Raw genomic sequence first — 14604 nt, forward strand, 5'->3', positions numbered from 1 at the left:
GACACTTACTCAGAAAGAGAAAAAGAGATGCTACTCGTGGGAAGCGTGCCATTTGGACCAGCAGAGACCTTTCCTGGCGGTGTCACTGAAGTTGCTCAGACGCCGAGTGACAAATGTTGCGCTCTCGCTACAAAGATAAAGAGGAAGCAATGGTGCGGTTTCCAGCCCACTGAGAAACAGAGACGGCTTACAAAGAGCAATACAGTTTGCTTTATATGGCTCTTTGCTAATCATTCAAATTTACCTACTTATGAAGTTATCTTCATGGGCAGGTAAACATAGATAGATAAAAATAAGAAAAGATGAGCCTCCTCCTGGTTAAATACATATCATTAGGTAATGATAAGGGAATTTAAGTAAACAGAATAAATAATCAAGCAGCAATTTTCTCTTCTTAGCCCTTACCTCGCCTCCCATCTTGGCAGAGGAAAGGACTGAGAAACGAGAGAAGCGCCCTTAGAAGACATGAACCTGGGGAGACATGCGGTGACGGTGACGATAACACACTCTAGGTGGGTGTGCCTGGGTCTGCACAGACTGTATGTTTAATAGTTGATCTTAGAACAGTTAATTAATCTTTTCTAACCCTCATCGACAAGACGGAGATACTAACAGTATGTGCCCCATAAGATTGCTGTGAGAATTGAATGAACTAATTCACTGAAAGCACTTAGAACAACATCTAGTACATAGAAAGTGCTCAGTGCATATCAGCGACATTTAAGGGAATCTTCATCTACCCAGCATGGGCCTGGGCACAAAGGATGGTGGGGGAGTGACTTCACAGACTAGGATTAAGTTAGCCTGGTGCTGAACCCAGGCCAACTTAATCCTAGTCTGCGAAGACAAGAACATACACGGGACGAGCTTACTGAGGACGTTAGTTCCCCAGGCCGAGCCTCCATTTAGATGGGTCAGTAACAGCCTAGTCTGCTTCAGGCCACAGTTACAGCATATCCCTGTTCCATCCACCTTTCCAACAATTTTTTTTAATCTTCTGGGTGCTACTGTAAGTGCTGCACATACGAAGCCTTTGTTCTCAGGAAACTTCCGTTTACTCAGATAACCACAAGGTAATTTTGGAAGCACATCAGTGGGGCACCTAAAGGGAGTGGGGGGAAGTGAGTGGGTGGGAGGGAGGGTCAAGATTGGCTGGGCCACATGAGACAACCAGGGAGGAAGGGGGACCGAGGTGCCGTTGGGGAGAAACAGTCCAGCATGGATAATGACACACCAGCTGTGCCCTCCTTTTGGAGTAAAGTTTGAGGCTGGTGTGAAGGGAGAAGAAGGTGCATTCAGAAAAGGCTGGTTTTCTTTAGGTCCTTGGAGATCTGGTATGATTCTAATAGGCAGAGAAGAGAGAAGAAAGGACATTCCATTAGGGAGAAATGAAATGTATAAAGGTACCGAGGCAGGGATGTACAGGCTGTATTTAGGGAACAATTAAAGGGCAGTTTACCTAGAATGGCAATTTCAAACTACCTCTCCAGGCCGTTAACCATAATATCAGTGGGGCTTGAAGTACAAGAATTTTTTTCACCATTGCAGTTGGAGAAGGCATGGGTCACCCCCCAGGCACCAAAATTTACTGTATCGGTTAGTTATTGCTGTATAACAAATAGAAAACTTTGGTGGCATACAGCAGTAAAGGTGTATTTTTGTTCACAAGCCTATGGGGTCAGCTGATGGGAGCTGGATGGTCTAGGATGGCCTTAGCTTGGATCCCTCTCACAGCCCTCGAAAAGGCTAGCCTGGGCACATTTTCACAGTGATGTCAGGGGTCCAAAAGGACTAGGGGAAACACATCAGTACTTTTTAAAGCTTCTACTTGCATCATGACTGCATGCCTTCTACAAGCATCCCTCAGATGAAAGCAAGGCACATGGCCAAGTCCAAAAGCAAGAGATGGGTTAATGGACTCCATCTCTTTAGTGAAGGGAACAGCAAAGTGGCAAGGCAAAAGGAGAGGTAGAGAACGGGGGCCATCAATGCAATCAATCTGCTACGTGCACTGAAAAGAGAATTATTTTAGGAATAAGCATTGATCACAGAGACAATCATTGGCAATAATACAGAGGACGCTGTATTCCTGAAATACATACAACTAAGTAAATGCTATGCAAGTTCTCATTCTTGGCTGTTGCCAATTTTTTTTTTCTTTCTATTTTAGTGGCTCCATTTCTGCCAGAATTTAACATTGACAGGGTGATGTCGCTTCTTTTCTGGAGGGAAAAAAAAGCAGCTTTCTGTTATCAAGGGGAAAGGAAAAAAAGAAGAAAGAAAAAAATAGAGCCAGTGAGAGAGACAGTTATTCTATTACCTTGGGAACCACTGCAGTGCATTGCAATTTTATCAGTTGAAAGGAATGTAAAAATAGAGTTCCTGATTCAGATGGAGGGAGAAGGCCAGTGCTGGACAAAGCAACACAAGGATGTACTAAAGAAAAAAAATCCTTTCTTAAGTTCCTAGAAGATTAATGAAAAGTGATGTATTTTTTTCAGGTTTGACATGCTCAAATATTAATTCCATAAAATTATATAAATTGCAAGTATCATGGATTCCTAAGCATTCAGGCCCAAGAAATATTTAAACGGGTACCTTTCACATGTCAGGTTCTGTGCAAGGCATTTTCACATATGCACTGTTATAGAATAACTCACATCACTATGTGATAGGTATTACTAATACCATTTTACAGGTGAGAAAACTGAGGCTCAGAGGAATCAACTAACCTAGCCAAGACTGTATGGCTAGGAAATGGGTGCATTCTATGGCTGCCTTCTTACTTGTGGCTCAGTGCTCTTTCTATTAGCTTGCCATTCGCAAGCTTTCAGAAGGCAGAATATGTAGGACAGTGAGTGACTGCAGGATGGAAAAGAAAACCCCGAAGGGGTCAGCAGGAAGCTGATCAGGATTTTGCCCTTTTTTCTACCTGAGCTCCTATAATTCAGGTCAAAGTGATCGATACCCCACAGGTGTGGGACTTGCCAAGGTGTAAGGAAGCCCTGGGGCTAAGCCTCGTTTCTCTATGTATGGAACACCAAGCAGTGACATCACAGGAAGGGATCACAGTGAGCTCAGTCAATCCCTCATAGAACAGCGGAAGAAACGGCGTCCTCAAGCGGGCCTGGTTACAACTTGGCCCACCAAGTTGTACTTCCCACCAGCCTGGCTGTACCAGGAGCTGACAGTTAGTTAACCAAGGCTAATAGCTTTTCCACGTGTGTGGTAACTCCTCCTGTCTGTGGGGAAAAGCCTCAACTAGATTCCTGTGGGCAGAAGCAAAGGCCAGAGCATGGGAAGAGGGGTAGAGTAGGAGGTGGGGACTAGAGGTTGGTGGCAGCAGAGAAGGAGCAACAGATGGGATTCCTGGGCCATTTGCTGTTTCCGAATACTCCCTTGGGAAGAGCTACTTCTTAAATTCCCTATTAGGGAGTAGCTGACAACGAACTCTGATTTTAAAAAAAAAGGAAGGGAGGGCTCAGAATAGGCCCCAAAGAAAAGAAGAAAGGAGAATAGGAAGTTCACTTTACCTGGGCTTCGGGTACAGGTGAACCCCTGAGATACAGTTGCCCCTTCATGGCTTCCTTGGCCCATAAAACAGCTCAGGTGCCTCCTACCCTATTAAATAGCCACACTTTCACCCTAGTTTCAAACCGCCTCCTCTTCCTTCCCCTCTTCAAATGTGTGACAGTTTCCCGGTGTTCTGTATTCTGCTTGGTTTCCTAACTTGCTGGCACTTCGGCCCACCACGATCTGGGCTTGGTTCCACCCAAACATCCAAGGTCACAGCGGCGGACACTGCTCAGCTCTCCCTTGACTTGGTCCTTCTGGGGCACAAGGTAGGACTGACCATTGGCAAATCTGCTTGGAATTCTTTACTACCACCTCTGATACCACACTCTGGCCGGGATTTTCTCTCTCCCCTTTAGAAGTTCCTTCTTAGTCGTCTTCTCGGTGGACCCCTTCTTCAGGCTTCTGTCATCAGCCCTTTGCTCCCCTCGCTGCTTCTGCCTCTCATGCCCCACCTGTATAAGGTGGGGCATCTGTCTCCACCCCCAACTTCTCCCTTAAGCTCCAGGCCAATTATCTAGTTGTGTTGAACATTTCCTCTCGAAGGTCCTGCAGAAAACTTAAACTTGCGTCCAAAGCTGAGATCACTGTTTCCTTCTTCACTGGTATTTTCCACTGTGGTGACTGCACCAGCATCCACCCAGACCCATGGCTGGCCTCCACACTCCATATCTAGTTATAAAGTCCTATCAGTTTTTCCTAAAATCCTTAATGAATTCATTCTACCTGCTGCTGTCGCAATTGAGAGCTGCGATTTTTCACCTGGATTAACGCAGTTCAGTTCATCTTCCAACCTTGTCTGCACCCCGGCCCCTTCCACCAGAGTAATCTAAAGTGCAAACAGAGCCATGCACTGTCCTGATTAAAGGTTTTCAATGGCTCCCCCAAACTTCTAGACGATCAAGTTCAAACTCCTTGACTTGACCTTTACGAGCTGACCCTTGAGAACTCTCTCCTACCACCTCACCCTTCAGACACAGAACCTCTGTATTTCTCTGAGCGTATCTTACCATCCTCTCTTTAACTTTGTATATGCTATCCCCTCTGCTTAGAGCCCGCTCTACCTGGTATATGCCTATTCATTAAAAAAGTTTTAAATCTAGGTTTGCACCTCCTATGCGAAACCTTTCTTGACACCTTAGAGAGTTCACCATTCCCTCTTCTATCTCTGTCAGTGAACTCCTATAATTTTACTTACTATATGTAATAAAATGAATTATTTACATGCCTCCCTCTCCTGCAAGACCACGAATTTCCTAAGGGCAGGGGCCAGTTCTTACTCATCTTTCTATCTCTTCAAAAAATACTGAATGGCTAAAATAGTCAGGCACTGTAGCTGGTATAGTGATTTAGAACATGTACAGACTTTGGAGTCAGAAAGACCTGCATTCAAATCTCGAGCAAATTAGTTTCTTTAAGTCTCAATTTCCTCATCTATAAGAATAGGGACAGTAACAGTAGAAACTCATAATTAGAGCTGTTAGTTGATCAATTAACAGAAAAGTCAGGTGAAGACAGGAATCATAAAAAGACACTTAAATTTCTTAACAGTTTTATTTTCACCTCAATCATATACATATATATTTGTTCACCGATCTCTTAACACAGGCCCAGGTCTTTCCTTTGAGTATAGGTCTGTTGTCTGGAGTCTCCTCACTTTTTTGCAAAAAGCAAACCTATGTCTTTTGCTACAACTTTCAGGTTTGTTTTATTTTTTTTAATTTATTTATTTATTTTGCGGTACACGGGCCTCTTACTGTTGTGGCCTCTCCCATCGCGGAGCACAGGCTCTGGACACGCAGGCTCAGCGGCCGTGGCTCACGGGCCCAGCCGCTCCGCGGCATGTGGGATCCTCCCGGACCGGGGCACGAACCCGTGTCCCCTGCATCGGCAGGCGGACTCTCAACCACTGCGCCACCAGGGAAGCCCTGTTTTATTTTTTATTTTATTTTTTAAAGTCTTTATTGAATTTGTTACGATTTTGCTTCTGTTTAGGTGTATTTATATTTGCTGAATGAAAACTGTGGTGTGTGCTTCGGTGAATGGAATTTCAGGCTCTCCCTGTGCACAGCCAGTGGGCGAAGGTCACCTTAAATGACTCTTTCTTCCCATTTGCCTGTTGATCCCCAAACCAGTTGCTTTTTTCCAGTTGCTTCCCAGGTGCCTGTACATAGTTTGTCTTTTTATCAGAGCACTCTGCTGTGTTCTGCTTTAACAGACAACGGCTGTATGAGGAAGAGAGTATAAACAGAATACAAATTAAACTGGATTTCTATGGCCTAGGTTTTGTACATACAGAAACTGCATGGTATTTAAATTATTGTTCGTCTCCAATGATGTATGCAGTTTCTTTAAAAACAAACCCCCAAAAACGTCTTAAAAAAAACCCATTGCTTCTGTTTTATGTTTTGGTTTTTCTGCCGTGAGGCATGTGGGATCTTAGCTCCCCGACCAGGGACTGGACCCACACCCCCTGCACTGGAAGGTAAAGTCTTAACTACTGGACCGCCAGGGAAGTCCCCCAACTTTCAGGTCTGATTTCTTTAAAATGGAGTAAGAATTTTAAAAACACTTGTGAAGCCAATGGAGTACAGATCCTCCCATGTTTTCATGATTTGTCTCCCCTCAATCTTTTATAGTTGTTTTGCCTGGACCTAAACTGATAGCATTTTTAAAAAAAAAAAGCGATTTGCCTTTATCTAGTCCAGAGAATTCATCTTATTGTATCAACACCTCTTTCTTTGGCACTCATATTTCATTGGTTTGCATATTATTCAATGAAATGATGTAATCGTAGTAACCAGTACTGGTGGCACAAATAGGCTGGAGAATAAACAGAACAGAGAGGACCCAGATGAGCATCACCCCCCCGCCCCCCAACCCCAGTGGAGCTGAGCCACCCAGGTGTATAAGCCCCCAAGCAGTGAGTATATTAATCATGTCATTTTGTTTCTGGTTTTTGATGCTTTGACACCTAGGACCTTGCTGATCCTGGAGAGCCTGCCCCTCCCACGGCTGGCCAGTTCCTAGAGAAAGGAAATCATTCCGATTTGTCTGTAAGCACGCCTTCCATGTGCAAACCAACCAATCTGGAGTCCACACACCCTCCACCCCCTCCATCAGGCTCTCATGCTCAGGACCACTGTTCCCTGCTCTGATCACCCCAAGGCCAGGAACCAGATGTGCTGGCGGGGTGGGGGAGAGGGGAATAGCTGGTATATTAAGAATATGCGGATTTTGACCTGCTGAACGAGGAGGCGACAGCCACCCACATGGGGTCAGCAAGCGGCTCCCTCAGCATCTGAACTCCCACCCCGAGGAAGTGAAACCCCCGGGTCATTTTGATTGAAGCCGCAATTTCAATAAACTCACACGAAGTCAAGTCACAAGATTTGTTACTTACAGATCCCAGAAACCAGGGTCGGGAGTGCCACTGAGCAGGGGGAAGGGCAGTGCTCCAGCGTCCCAGGTGTCCAGCAAGCAGGAGTTAAAGAGCAGGGTAACAAGCACCTATTACACATAAGATGGTTGGGGCAGAGGCTGCAGGCTCAACTCAAAGTGGTTATTTTAAAAGGTGCCCCAGGAAAAGCAAAGTGGGAACTTGGGGTGGGAATCCTAAGCTCAGGTCCTCTAAATGTCCAGGCTCTGGCTGTGAGCAGGGCTATTATACTGTAAAATCCTAGGCAGCAACTCAAAATAGCTGTTTTCTCATCACACCAGATAACTAGGGATACTCCCTATGCCCCAGAACCTGCTGAAATTATCCAAACTAGTCAATCCTAAGCCTGCTTACCCTGAGTTGCCCATTCCTTCCTGTGAAAGCCCCAACAAAGACTATTGCCGATGCTTCACCCTTGCTCCCTCTGCTGCCTGAGGGACGCTGGTGCTTTCCCGTGTGGCCCCTTTTTGTGTGGCATGACCCTCCCTCCTGGGATCTGTGAGTGTAACAAACTGTCTTTTCAATGGCAGTCATCTCCCGATCTGCTGGCCCTGCCTCACCTAAATAACAATAAAACCTGTATTTTTTTTTTTTTTTGCGGTACGCGGGCCTCTCACTGTTGTGGCCTCTCCCGTTGCAGAGCACAGGCTCCGGACGCGCAGGCTCAGCGGCCATGGCTCACGGGCCCAGCTGCTCTGCGGCATGTGGGATCTTCCCGGACTGGGGCACGAACCCGCGTCCCCTGCACCGGCAGGCAGACTCTCAACCACTGCGCCACCAGGGAAGCCCTAAAACCTGTATTTTAAAGCAGTGTGCCACACACACTGGTCTGTGGGTAAGAGGACATGGAGTGGCTGTTACTTGGAAGATCTAGTTACATGAAGAGCAGGTAAGAAGTCTTCTGCTGTAGTCACCTCAGGGTGACCTGAGGCACGTGCCCAGGTGTACGGCACATCTAAGCATCCTAGTGTTAGTTAGCTATTATCACAGTGGTGAGGGGTCCCTGCCCTCAGGTCACTTTCAGACAACCAGAGCATCTGTCAGGGGTTCCTCTCCTAGCCTAGAGGGGCAGAAAAGGCTCCCTGGGACCTGAAGGAGAAGTAGAAGTTGGAACAGGTGGAAAGAGGTTTCTAGAACGAGCAAACAGCAGGTGCGAAGGCCTCTAGGAAAGGACATAAGTGGCAGGTTTTCTGTGCTTAGCACAATGCCTAGGCCACAGGAGGTGTGCAAGCAAATTTCTGTTTTCCTTTTAATATAAACTGAGGCAGGAACAGGCTCAGCAATAGGTATGGGACTGCTAAAGACCAGCTCTGACTGTGTCAGCATTTTGATGTGAACAGAGTCCTCCATCTTCATGGAGAAGGGTGTAGTGTCGGGCTATTCTCCCAGCAGAAGGTTAACCGTGCATTTATAAACCGCCAGTCCCTTCTATTATGCCTGGATCAGGGCCAAGGTTAGTACCCGGGACACAGACCCAGCCCCTGAAGACCTCGCAAGTGAGGTGGTCCCTGCCCGGGACACACACGGGGAAGCCCAGCCGAGGCTGAGCGGCTGCTCCAGGGGCCAGCAGAGAGGTGGGGCTCCCGGCACTTCCTCCTGTGCAAGTCCCTGAAGCCAGCCGCCTGGGGAAAAAGCACTGTTTTTGTATAATACGGGGACTAGCACCTTCTGGACTAGTTTGGCTCCAGACCGGGTCATGAGTCAGAAAAGCTGTTCTGTCCCAGGCACGATACGGTCACAGAACTTGGGTGTGTTTCCTCATCTGCAGAGAGGAACAACCTCTAACTTCTCTCTTTCCTGACGGGAGTCCTATAAGGTCATGGGAATTCACAGAAAGACCAAGAGACCATCCATCAGCGACAGGATCCTAGCCCTCACCTTTCCACTTGGTGGGAATCTCAATACTGATCCTGTTAAATCCATTTCTTCTTTTATCTTTGGTGAATATCTACAATGCTTTCATAGGATTCCAAGAGATCAGAAGGTGCCCGAGTTGCAACCGGAATTCAGTCACAGTCCTTCATGCGGAGGAGATAAAAGGGTAACAGAGGCGGAGATAAAGTGCCTCACACAACTTCAATTTAAATTAAACTTCGTTTAATGAAATAAAAAACAAATGGTGCATTGCATAATATTTTGTGGTCACAGTATAAAACAATACAATTAGTTCATATAACATTGGATATGGACAAAAATACACAGGACCCTTTCTTTGTCTACGTAAAATTCAGCAGATCCATATGTGCCACACTAAAAAAGAAAGAAAGTCAACTTTTTTCTCCTAGTTATCTGCACACAATATTTATCACTGAGAATTTGGTCAAACAGCGGAGGAGAACTTACCCAAATCCTAGTTCCCTTCTTCCTCTGTTGTCATCGGTGAAGCTAAAAAAAGTTTCTGAAAGTAGCAAGTTGGGTAGTATTGCTTATTATTCCTGCTAGAGAGGCTCAGTCTTTGGCTCACAGATGTCAGTGACAAAATCATGGCTGCAGGCAGTCTGCAAAGCAAGAAGCAAGAGCCACCAGGGAAAACAGACAAGGGTCTGGGCAGGAGGGGCCACCTTTACGAGGATCTTAGGGAAAGCCACGTGGATAGGAGGGGAGAAAACACACAAATAAATAAACTTCTAAATTAAGATTTAAATCCAGTTGGTGAGTCAGAGTTCCACCGTCCCAAGAAAAACCTGAAAAGTTGTTAAAAAGTCAGAGCTTGGATTTTCTTTTTTTAAAAAAGTGAAAAGTGTATGTAAACATTATAAAGTAAACAACTGAAAGTAATTTTGAGGCTTCTATCGGAACATAGCTTAGGCTCCTTCTGGGGATATTTTTATGATTAGAAAAAAAAAAAAAAGCCAAACTTTTTATCGTTTCTTTGTGTTAAGCAGTGCAATTTCATCTGTGTGAATCGTGGCTGCGTCCTTCCATTCATACCAGTGCTTCTGGCAGGAACCTTTTCCAGAAAAGCACTTATTGGGGGCCCTATTTGGTACAACAAAAGAGTACGTCTCGCACTTTGAACGGGACACACATTCCAGCCAAGTTTATGCCCCTGGAAGGAAGGAGGCCCTTGGTACAATGCCCTGGGATTTCTCCCCACTTTGTACCAGCCCAGTGGACAGAGGGTGGGGCTAGGGGGGCGGTCAATGCCTTAACAGACCCAGCCTTGAACTGCAACAGCAGTTTGAAAGGAAAAGGTACAGTGTATGAGCACGTGTCACCTTTCCTGCCAATAAGTGTCAGTTGTGACCCATCCGTGGTTTTACGTACACCTGGGGCCACCTGGTCACGTCCAAAGCCAAGTACCCTTTCCTCCTACCAAGGGTCTGTACTACAACAATCCTGAATCTTCTTTTAGGAGGCATGATAACTGCAAGGGCTCAAAGGGCACTGGCTGTTCCTAACACAGCACCTGTTTCTACTTCCTGTTTGCACAATCACCTGTGACCCACCTCCTCTGGAGTGGCCCAGTTAGGAAATGACATGCAGGAAACACCCAAATCTAGTGCTATCAAGGCCTCCTTCCCTTCCTCTAGTCATCCGTGCTCTGGTGGGGCGGACCTGCTGCCCGTCTTCCCGCCACAGATGCTAGGCCTGGAATTCATTTGTGCTGCTACCATTAGTGCAAAATCTAGTTTCTATTACGTGAGTGGTCCCCTCTGTGGGCAAAACTAAAAGGAAAAAATTCGGTGGAAACTTGCCTCCTGGGGGTGATTTGGTGATAAGTGCAGAATGAATCGTGGGTGACAGAGGGAGGGAAGTGGAGGGGAAGATGGTGAGCCCGAGGAGTTGGCTGTCTGGCCCATTGTGACAAAGAGCTGCACATGAATGGCCATCATTTTGTATTACTTTATTGCTCAAAACAAATGGATCTTTTTCCCCTTTGGAAGACAGAGCAGTATTAGATCCTTCAGAGCCAGGATAAAAGCACAGAGGATTGCAATGTGGGGCGTGAGTCACCAATGAGCCTCAGGAAACCCCACTGAGATGCTTCCGAAAAGCCAGCGCTGTGCAGGGGGAGACACTTCGGGGGGCGGAAGATCTCTTTGGGTCCATTGTCCTTCTGGTATGAGTGATCAGGCAAAACGGACTGTTCTCAGATCTACTTTGTAGGCTGTTCACATGGCAATATAAATTGCTGGGTTTCCTTTGTGTTCCTAATAGGAAAGCAAACATACCACAAAGCATACCCTTTCTCACTAACCCCCTGCAGGGGATTTTAAAAAGACTTGAAGGACTGAAAAGGTCATAGAAAATGCATGGTTCTTCCAGGTAATTTCTGATTCCGTGAAGTCAGTCTTGCAAGCAGCAATTCACCTCCACATTAAGGAGCCCACTCAGCCCACGAAGGTTGTGGGGTGTCCGTGGTTCCCCCTGCAGACACACAAGGCCTTTGCCTCTCACAAAGGGCGGGACAGAGAATAGAGGTGGCTTCTTCCGCCTGACACACCCCTGGCACCACTGACCCTCCGGGCACAAGCTCCAGACATCTAACTCCCAGGATCCCCCTTCTGCAATCCCCAGGGCCCCCTGAGGCACGGTGGCCTCCGAACTACGGAAGTGACTGTCCATTCCTTTCCTTGTCCCCAACCTCCTCTTCCTTGCAGGCCTTCTTACTGCCCTGGACAGAGGTGGCTGTGCATTTTTCTTCATACGCATTCTTAAGGCTAAGGTGGCAAGATAAGGTGCTTGGTGGAGAGCCAAATTCTCGATTCCAGGGCCATTTCAGCACTCATACATAAAGCAGATATGAAAGAAATGGAAAAAGGGGGCAGAGAAGCAAAAAACCAAACCAGAACAAAATGCATCTGGGCTCGACAGGAAGTTACGGACTGCAGGTTTAGATTTCAAATGTGGTCTAAACCCCCTGAAAATAGGGGGTGGGGGAGGGTAGTAAAAGCCACACATTAGCCTTCGGCACTGGTCTGTGTTGTCCCTCGGCAGGGGTGGAGGGTCGCCTTTAGCAGCTCTCTCAGCACGTGCCTCCGATTCAGAAGCCGGCCCTTCCATTCTCACCCGAGACAAAGAACTCTGAACGCCTTCACCCCTTCCTCACCACAACCCCTCGAAACAAAAGGTAGAAACACACACAAGCCAGAGATCTATAAACCAGTAGGAGAAAAAAATTAGACAGAGGTTAACCATTAAAAAGCCGCCATCGGGAAAACACACACTCGATTGTTCTATCAGAAAGTGCCGTGGGAAGAAGAGCCGTGTGCTGGTAAACATGTCCGCGCTCAGAACTTGACATGCAGAAAAGAGAGAGCGCCGAGTCCCACCTGAGATTAGAGAGGACTGGTTTTTAGTGTAACACACATCACGTTAAAAGATCACTGTCCTCTTCTCGCCCAAACTGCTCCTCGAACGTCCCTGCATCCCGGCCTTTCCTGGCACCGGTTAGTCCATCTCCATGGACATGAGCCGGCGGCGCTCCCGCCTGGTCTCCTGGACCTCCTTCTTACAGCACCAGTGCGAGCTGCAGTACCCGATGAGGCAGGACAGGAGCCCGATGACCGTGGACAGGCCGACGCCGATCAGCAGCGGGTACTTGAAGGCGTTCAACACTGGGAGGGAAAGACCAGAGGGAACGGGTCAGTGATGCAAGGCGGGCCTCGGAGAAGACCGCCGCCTCCCCTCTCCATTGCCACGGCGTCTCCACCAGGGATCTGACCTCATGCATCCTGTACCCAGCACCTGGCATGGTGCTTGAGACAAGAGCAGCTCGGCCATACGTGTCCAAAAAATGAGCAAAAGTCTCCCCACCCAGTTCTGTGCAGGAAGGCAGCAGAAAGCCAGAAAAAAAAAAAAAAGATTCTCCTTCAATGTCTTTGAATGTCAACTTGCTTTTTAGGGTTTTGGCAGGAGATTGATTTTTAAAAGTCAGTATAAGGGCACCACACATTCGGCAGCAGATGCATCCTTAAAAAAACCATACATAAATCAATTCTATGCATCAGATAACTGAAGTGTACTAGGGGAGCTATTTTAAGTAACACTATAGTAAATTATCTAGCAAAGTGAATAATCACTCCCTACTTGTTTAGTAAATCTGGGTTTTCATATGGAGTGACTGCAAGCAAGACATTTCTAAGAGGCAAATATGGTATAAATGACTAAGTTGAGGGAATGTACAAATACTGTTTAGATCCCACACCCTCAAATCCCACGTCCCCGTCCCCCAAAGTACCAGCACGCCTTGGGTGGAGGCTGGCACTGTGGTTGTTTGCCTGACATTTAATACAACAGCCCCAGGAGAGATTATTATCCCATTTAACAAGAGAGGAAACGAAGGATTAGAAAGGCTAAGTCACCTGTGGAAGAGCTGGGATTCCAATTCCAGTCTCCGCCAAACTGACACATCATCAGGGGAACACACTCAAAGGCTCCTACTTAATCCTCGGTGGCACCTGGACTTGAATTCTCTCCATGAGTGTTTTCAGTTAACGTTTACTCTGACACTTTTTGCAGAGAAGACATGTTTCTCATTAACCAAGGAACAACTGCCCACACTCTGAGAGGCCAGGGAGCAGAGGCGTGGGAAGGGGGCCCGCTGACCATGGTGCTTTAGGCTGACTGTGGTGGTCAGTGTGGGCCAAGGCTGGGAGCTCCCCCTCCCATCCAGGAGGAACCCCCTTTACCAAGAAGCAGAACCGGTAGGAGGACAAGAGGGGAAGGAACCCACTTGCAGCCCCTCCTAGAGACCTGGACCCACTCTCCTGATCTGGTCTCTGCCCCTGCCTGGTAGTATCCGTGCCAACAAGAGGACACAGCAAAGTGGGTGTGTACAGAATTTAGAGAAAGCATCGAAAATCCTTCCAGTAAGTCTTAAAAATCATTTCCCGGTGGTAGCTCCAGCACACACGATACCAAAGCTGGGAAAACAGCAAGGGCTGTGTGTGCTCTTTCTGGGTACAGGCCCGGGCCAGGCTAGAGAGAAAGCAGGCACATTCCTCAAAGGGTGGGAACCTGGATACCGTCAGCAGCAGCAGAGCATGGAGAGAAGACATTCCCCAAACACCAAGAGGGTTATTTGCGTGTCATTCTTACCATCCATCTTCACAGTTATAAAGATGGGCTTGGACTGGATCTCTGCCTCTTTCTGCCAGGAACCGGTGGGTGACTTCACCCACGGAGTCACGGAACAGTAGTAGTTGCCAAAGTCCTGGTCCTCGGAGCCATGCACTTGCAGCAAGAACTCTAGCACGCTCACGCGCTCCAGGCTGAGGTCGCTCTTCCAGTCCCTCTGGGCCATGTTCACGATCCCCTTCCGATCCAGGGACGACAGGAGGACGGGAGCCTTGTCCAGGCCGAAGGAGTGCACCGCAAACCAGGCCACGTCAAAGGCCATGTCGTCTATGGATGACCAAGCCAAAACGCTGGGGTCAGTGCCACAGGCAGAAGTACCGAGTACGGCTAACATGCCTGTAACCTGACTGTGGGCCAGCACGGCTCTACGTGCCTTGGGTCTCCCCAAATCCTCTCAACAACACCCCATGATGAAGGTATTATCACACTTCCCACTCCGTGGTGGGACCAAATAACTGAGGTCACACAGCAAGGAAGTCACAGAGCACGTGGCTTAACCCAGGAGTCTA

The 14604-nt window shown here is 47.5% G+C and overlaps 2 protein-coding genes across 3 annotated transcripts in view; both read right to left on the minus strand.

Annotated features, from left to right (window-relative positions):
* Positions 1-1103, minus strand: part of CD101 (CD101 molecule) — a 37250-nt gene extending 36147 nt beyond the window's left edge. The window contains exon 1 of one of the 2 annotated variants that reach the window (XM_022583964.2): positions 10-785. In XM_022583964.2, coding sequence (XP_022439672.2) covers positions 10-52 — 43 coding nt within the window. In that variant the 5' untranslated portion in view covers positions 53-785. Of the gene's footprint in view, positions 1-9 lie in introns of both variants that reach the window. The other variant, XM_022583965.3, reaches the window with a different exon arrangement.
* An 8746-nt stretch (positions 1104-9849) lies between these two features.
* The window catches only part of PTGFRN (prostaglandin F2 receptor inhibitor), an 84869-nt gene continuing 80114 nt past the window's right edge, over positions 9850-14604 (minus strand). Inside the window, exons 8-9 of the mRNA XM_022583966.3 lie at positions 14057-14362; positions 9850-12573 (exon numbers count right to left, since the gene is read on the minus strand). Of these exons, the coding sequence (XP_022439674.1) occupies positions 12407-12573; positions 14057-14362 (473 nt within the window). The 3' untranslated portion in view covers positions 9850-12406. The remainder of the gene's footprint in view (positions 12574-14056; positions 14363-14604) is intronic.

The sequence above is a fragment of the Delphinapterus leucas genome, chromosome 1, assembly GCF_059928025.1.
Source record: "Delphinapterus leucas isolate spDelLeu-1000000601 "Yukka" chromosome 1, BTC_Dleu_Yukka2, whole genome shotgun sequence".
Lineage (NCBI taxonomy): Eukaryota > Metazoa > Chordata > Mammalia > Artiodactyla > Monodontidae > Delphinapterus > Delphinapterus leucas.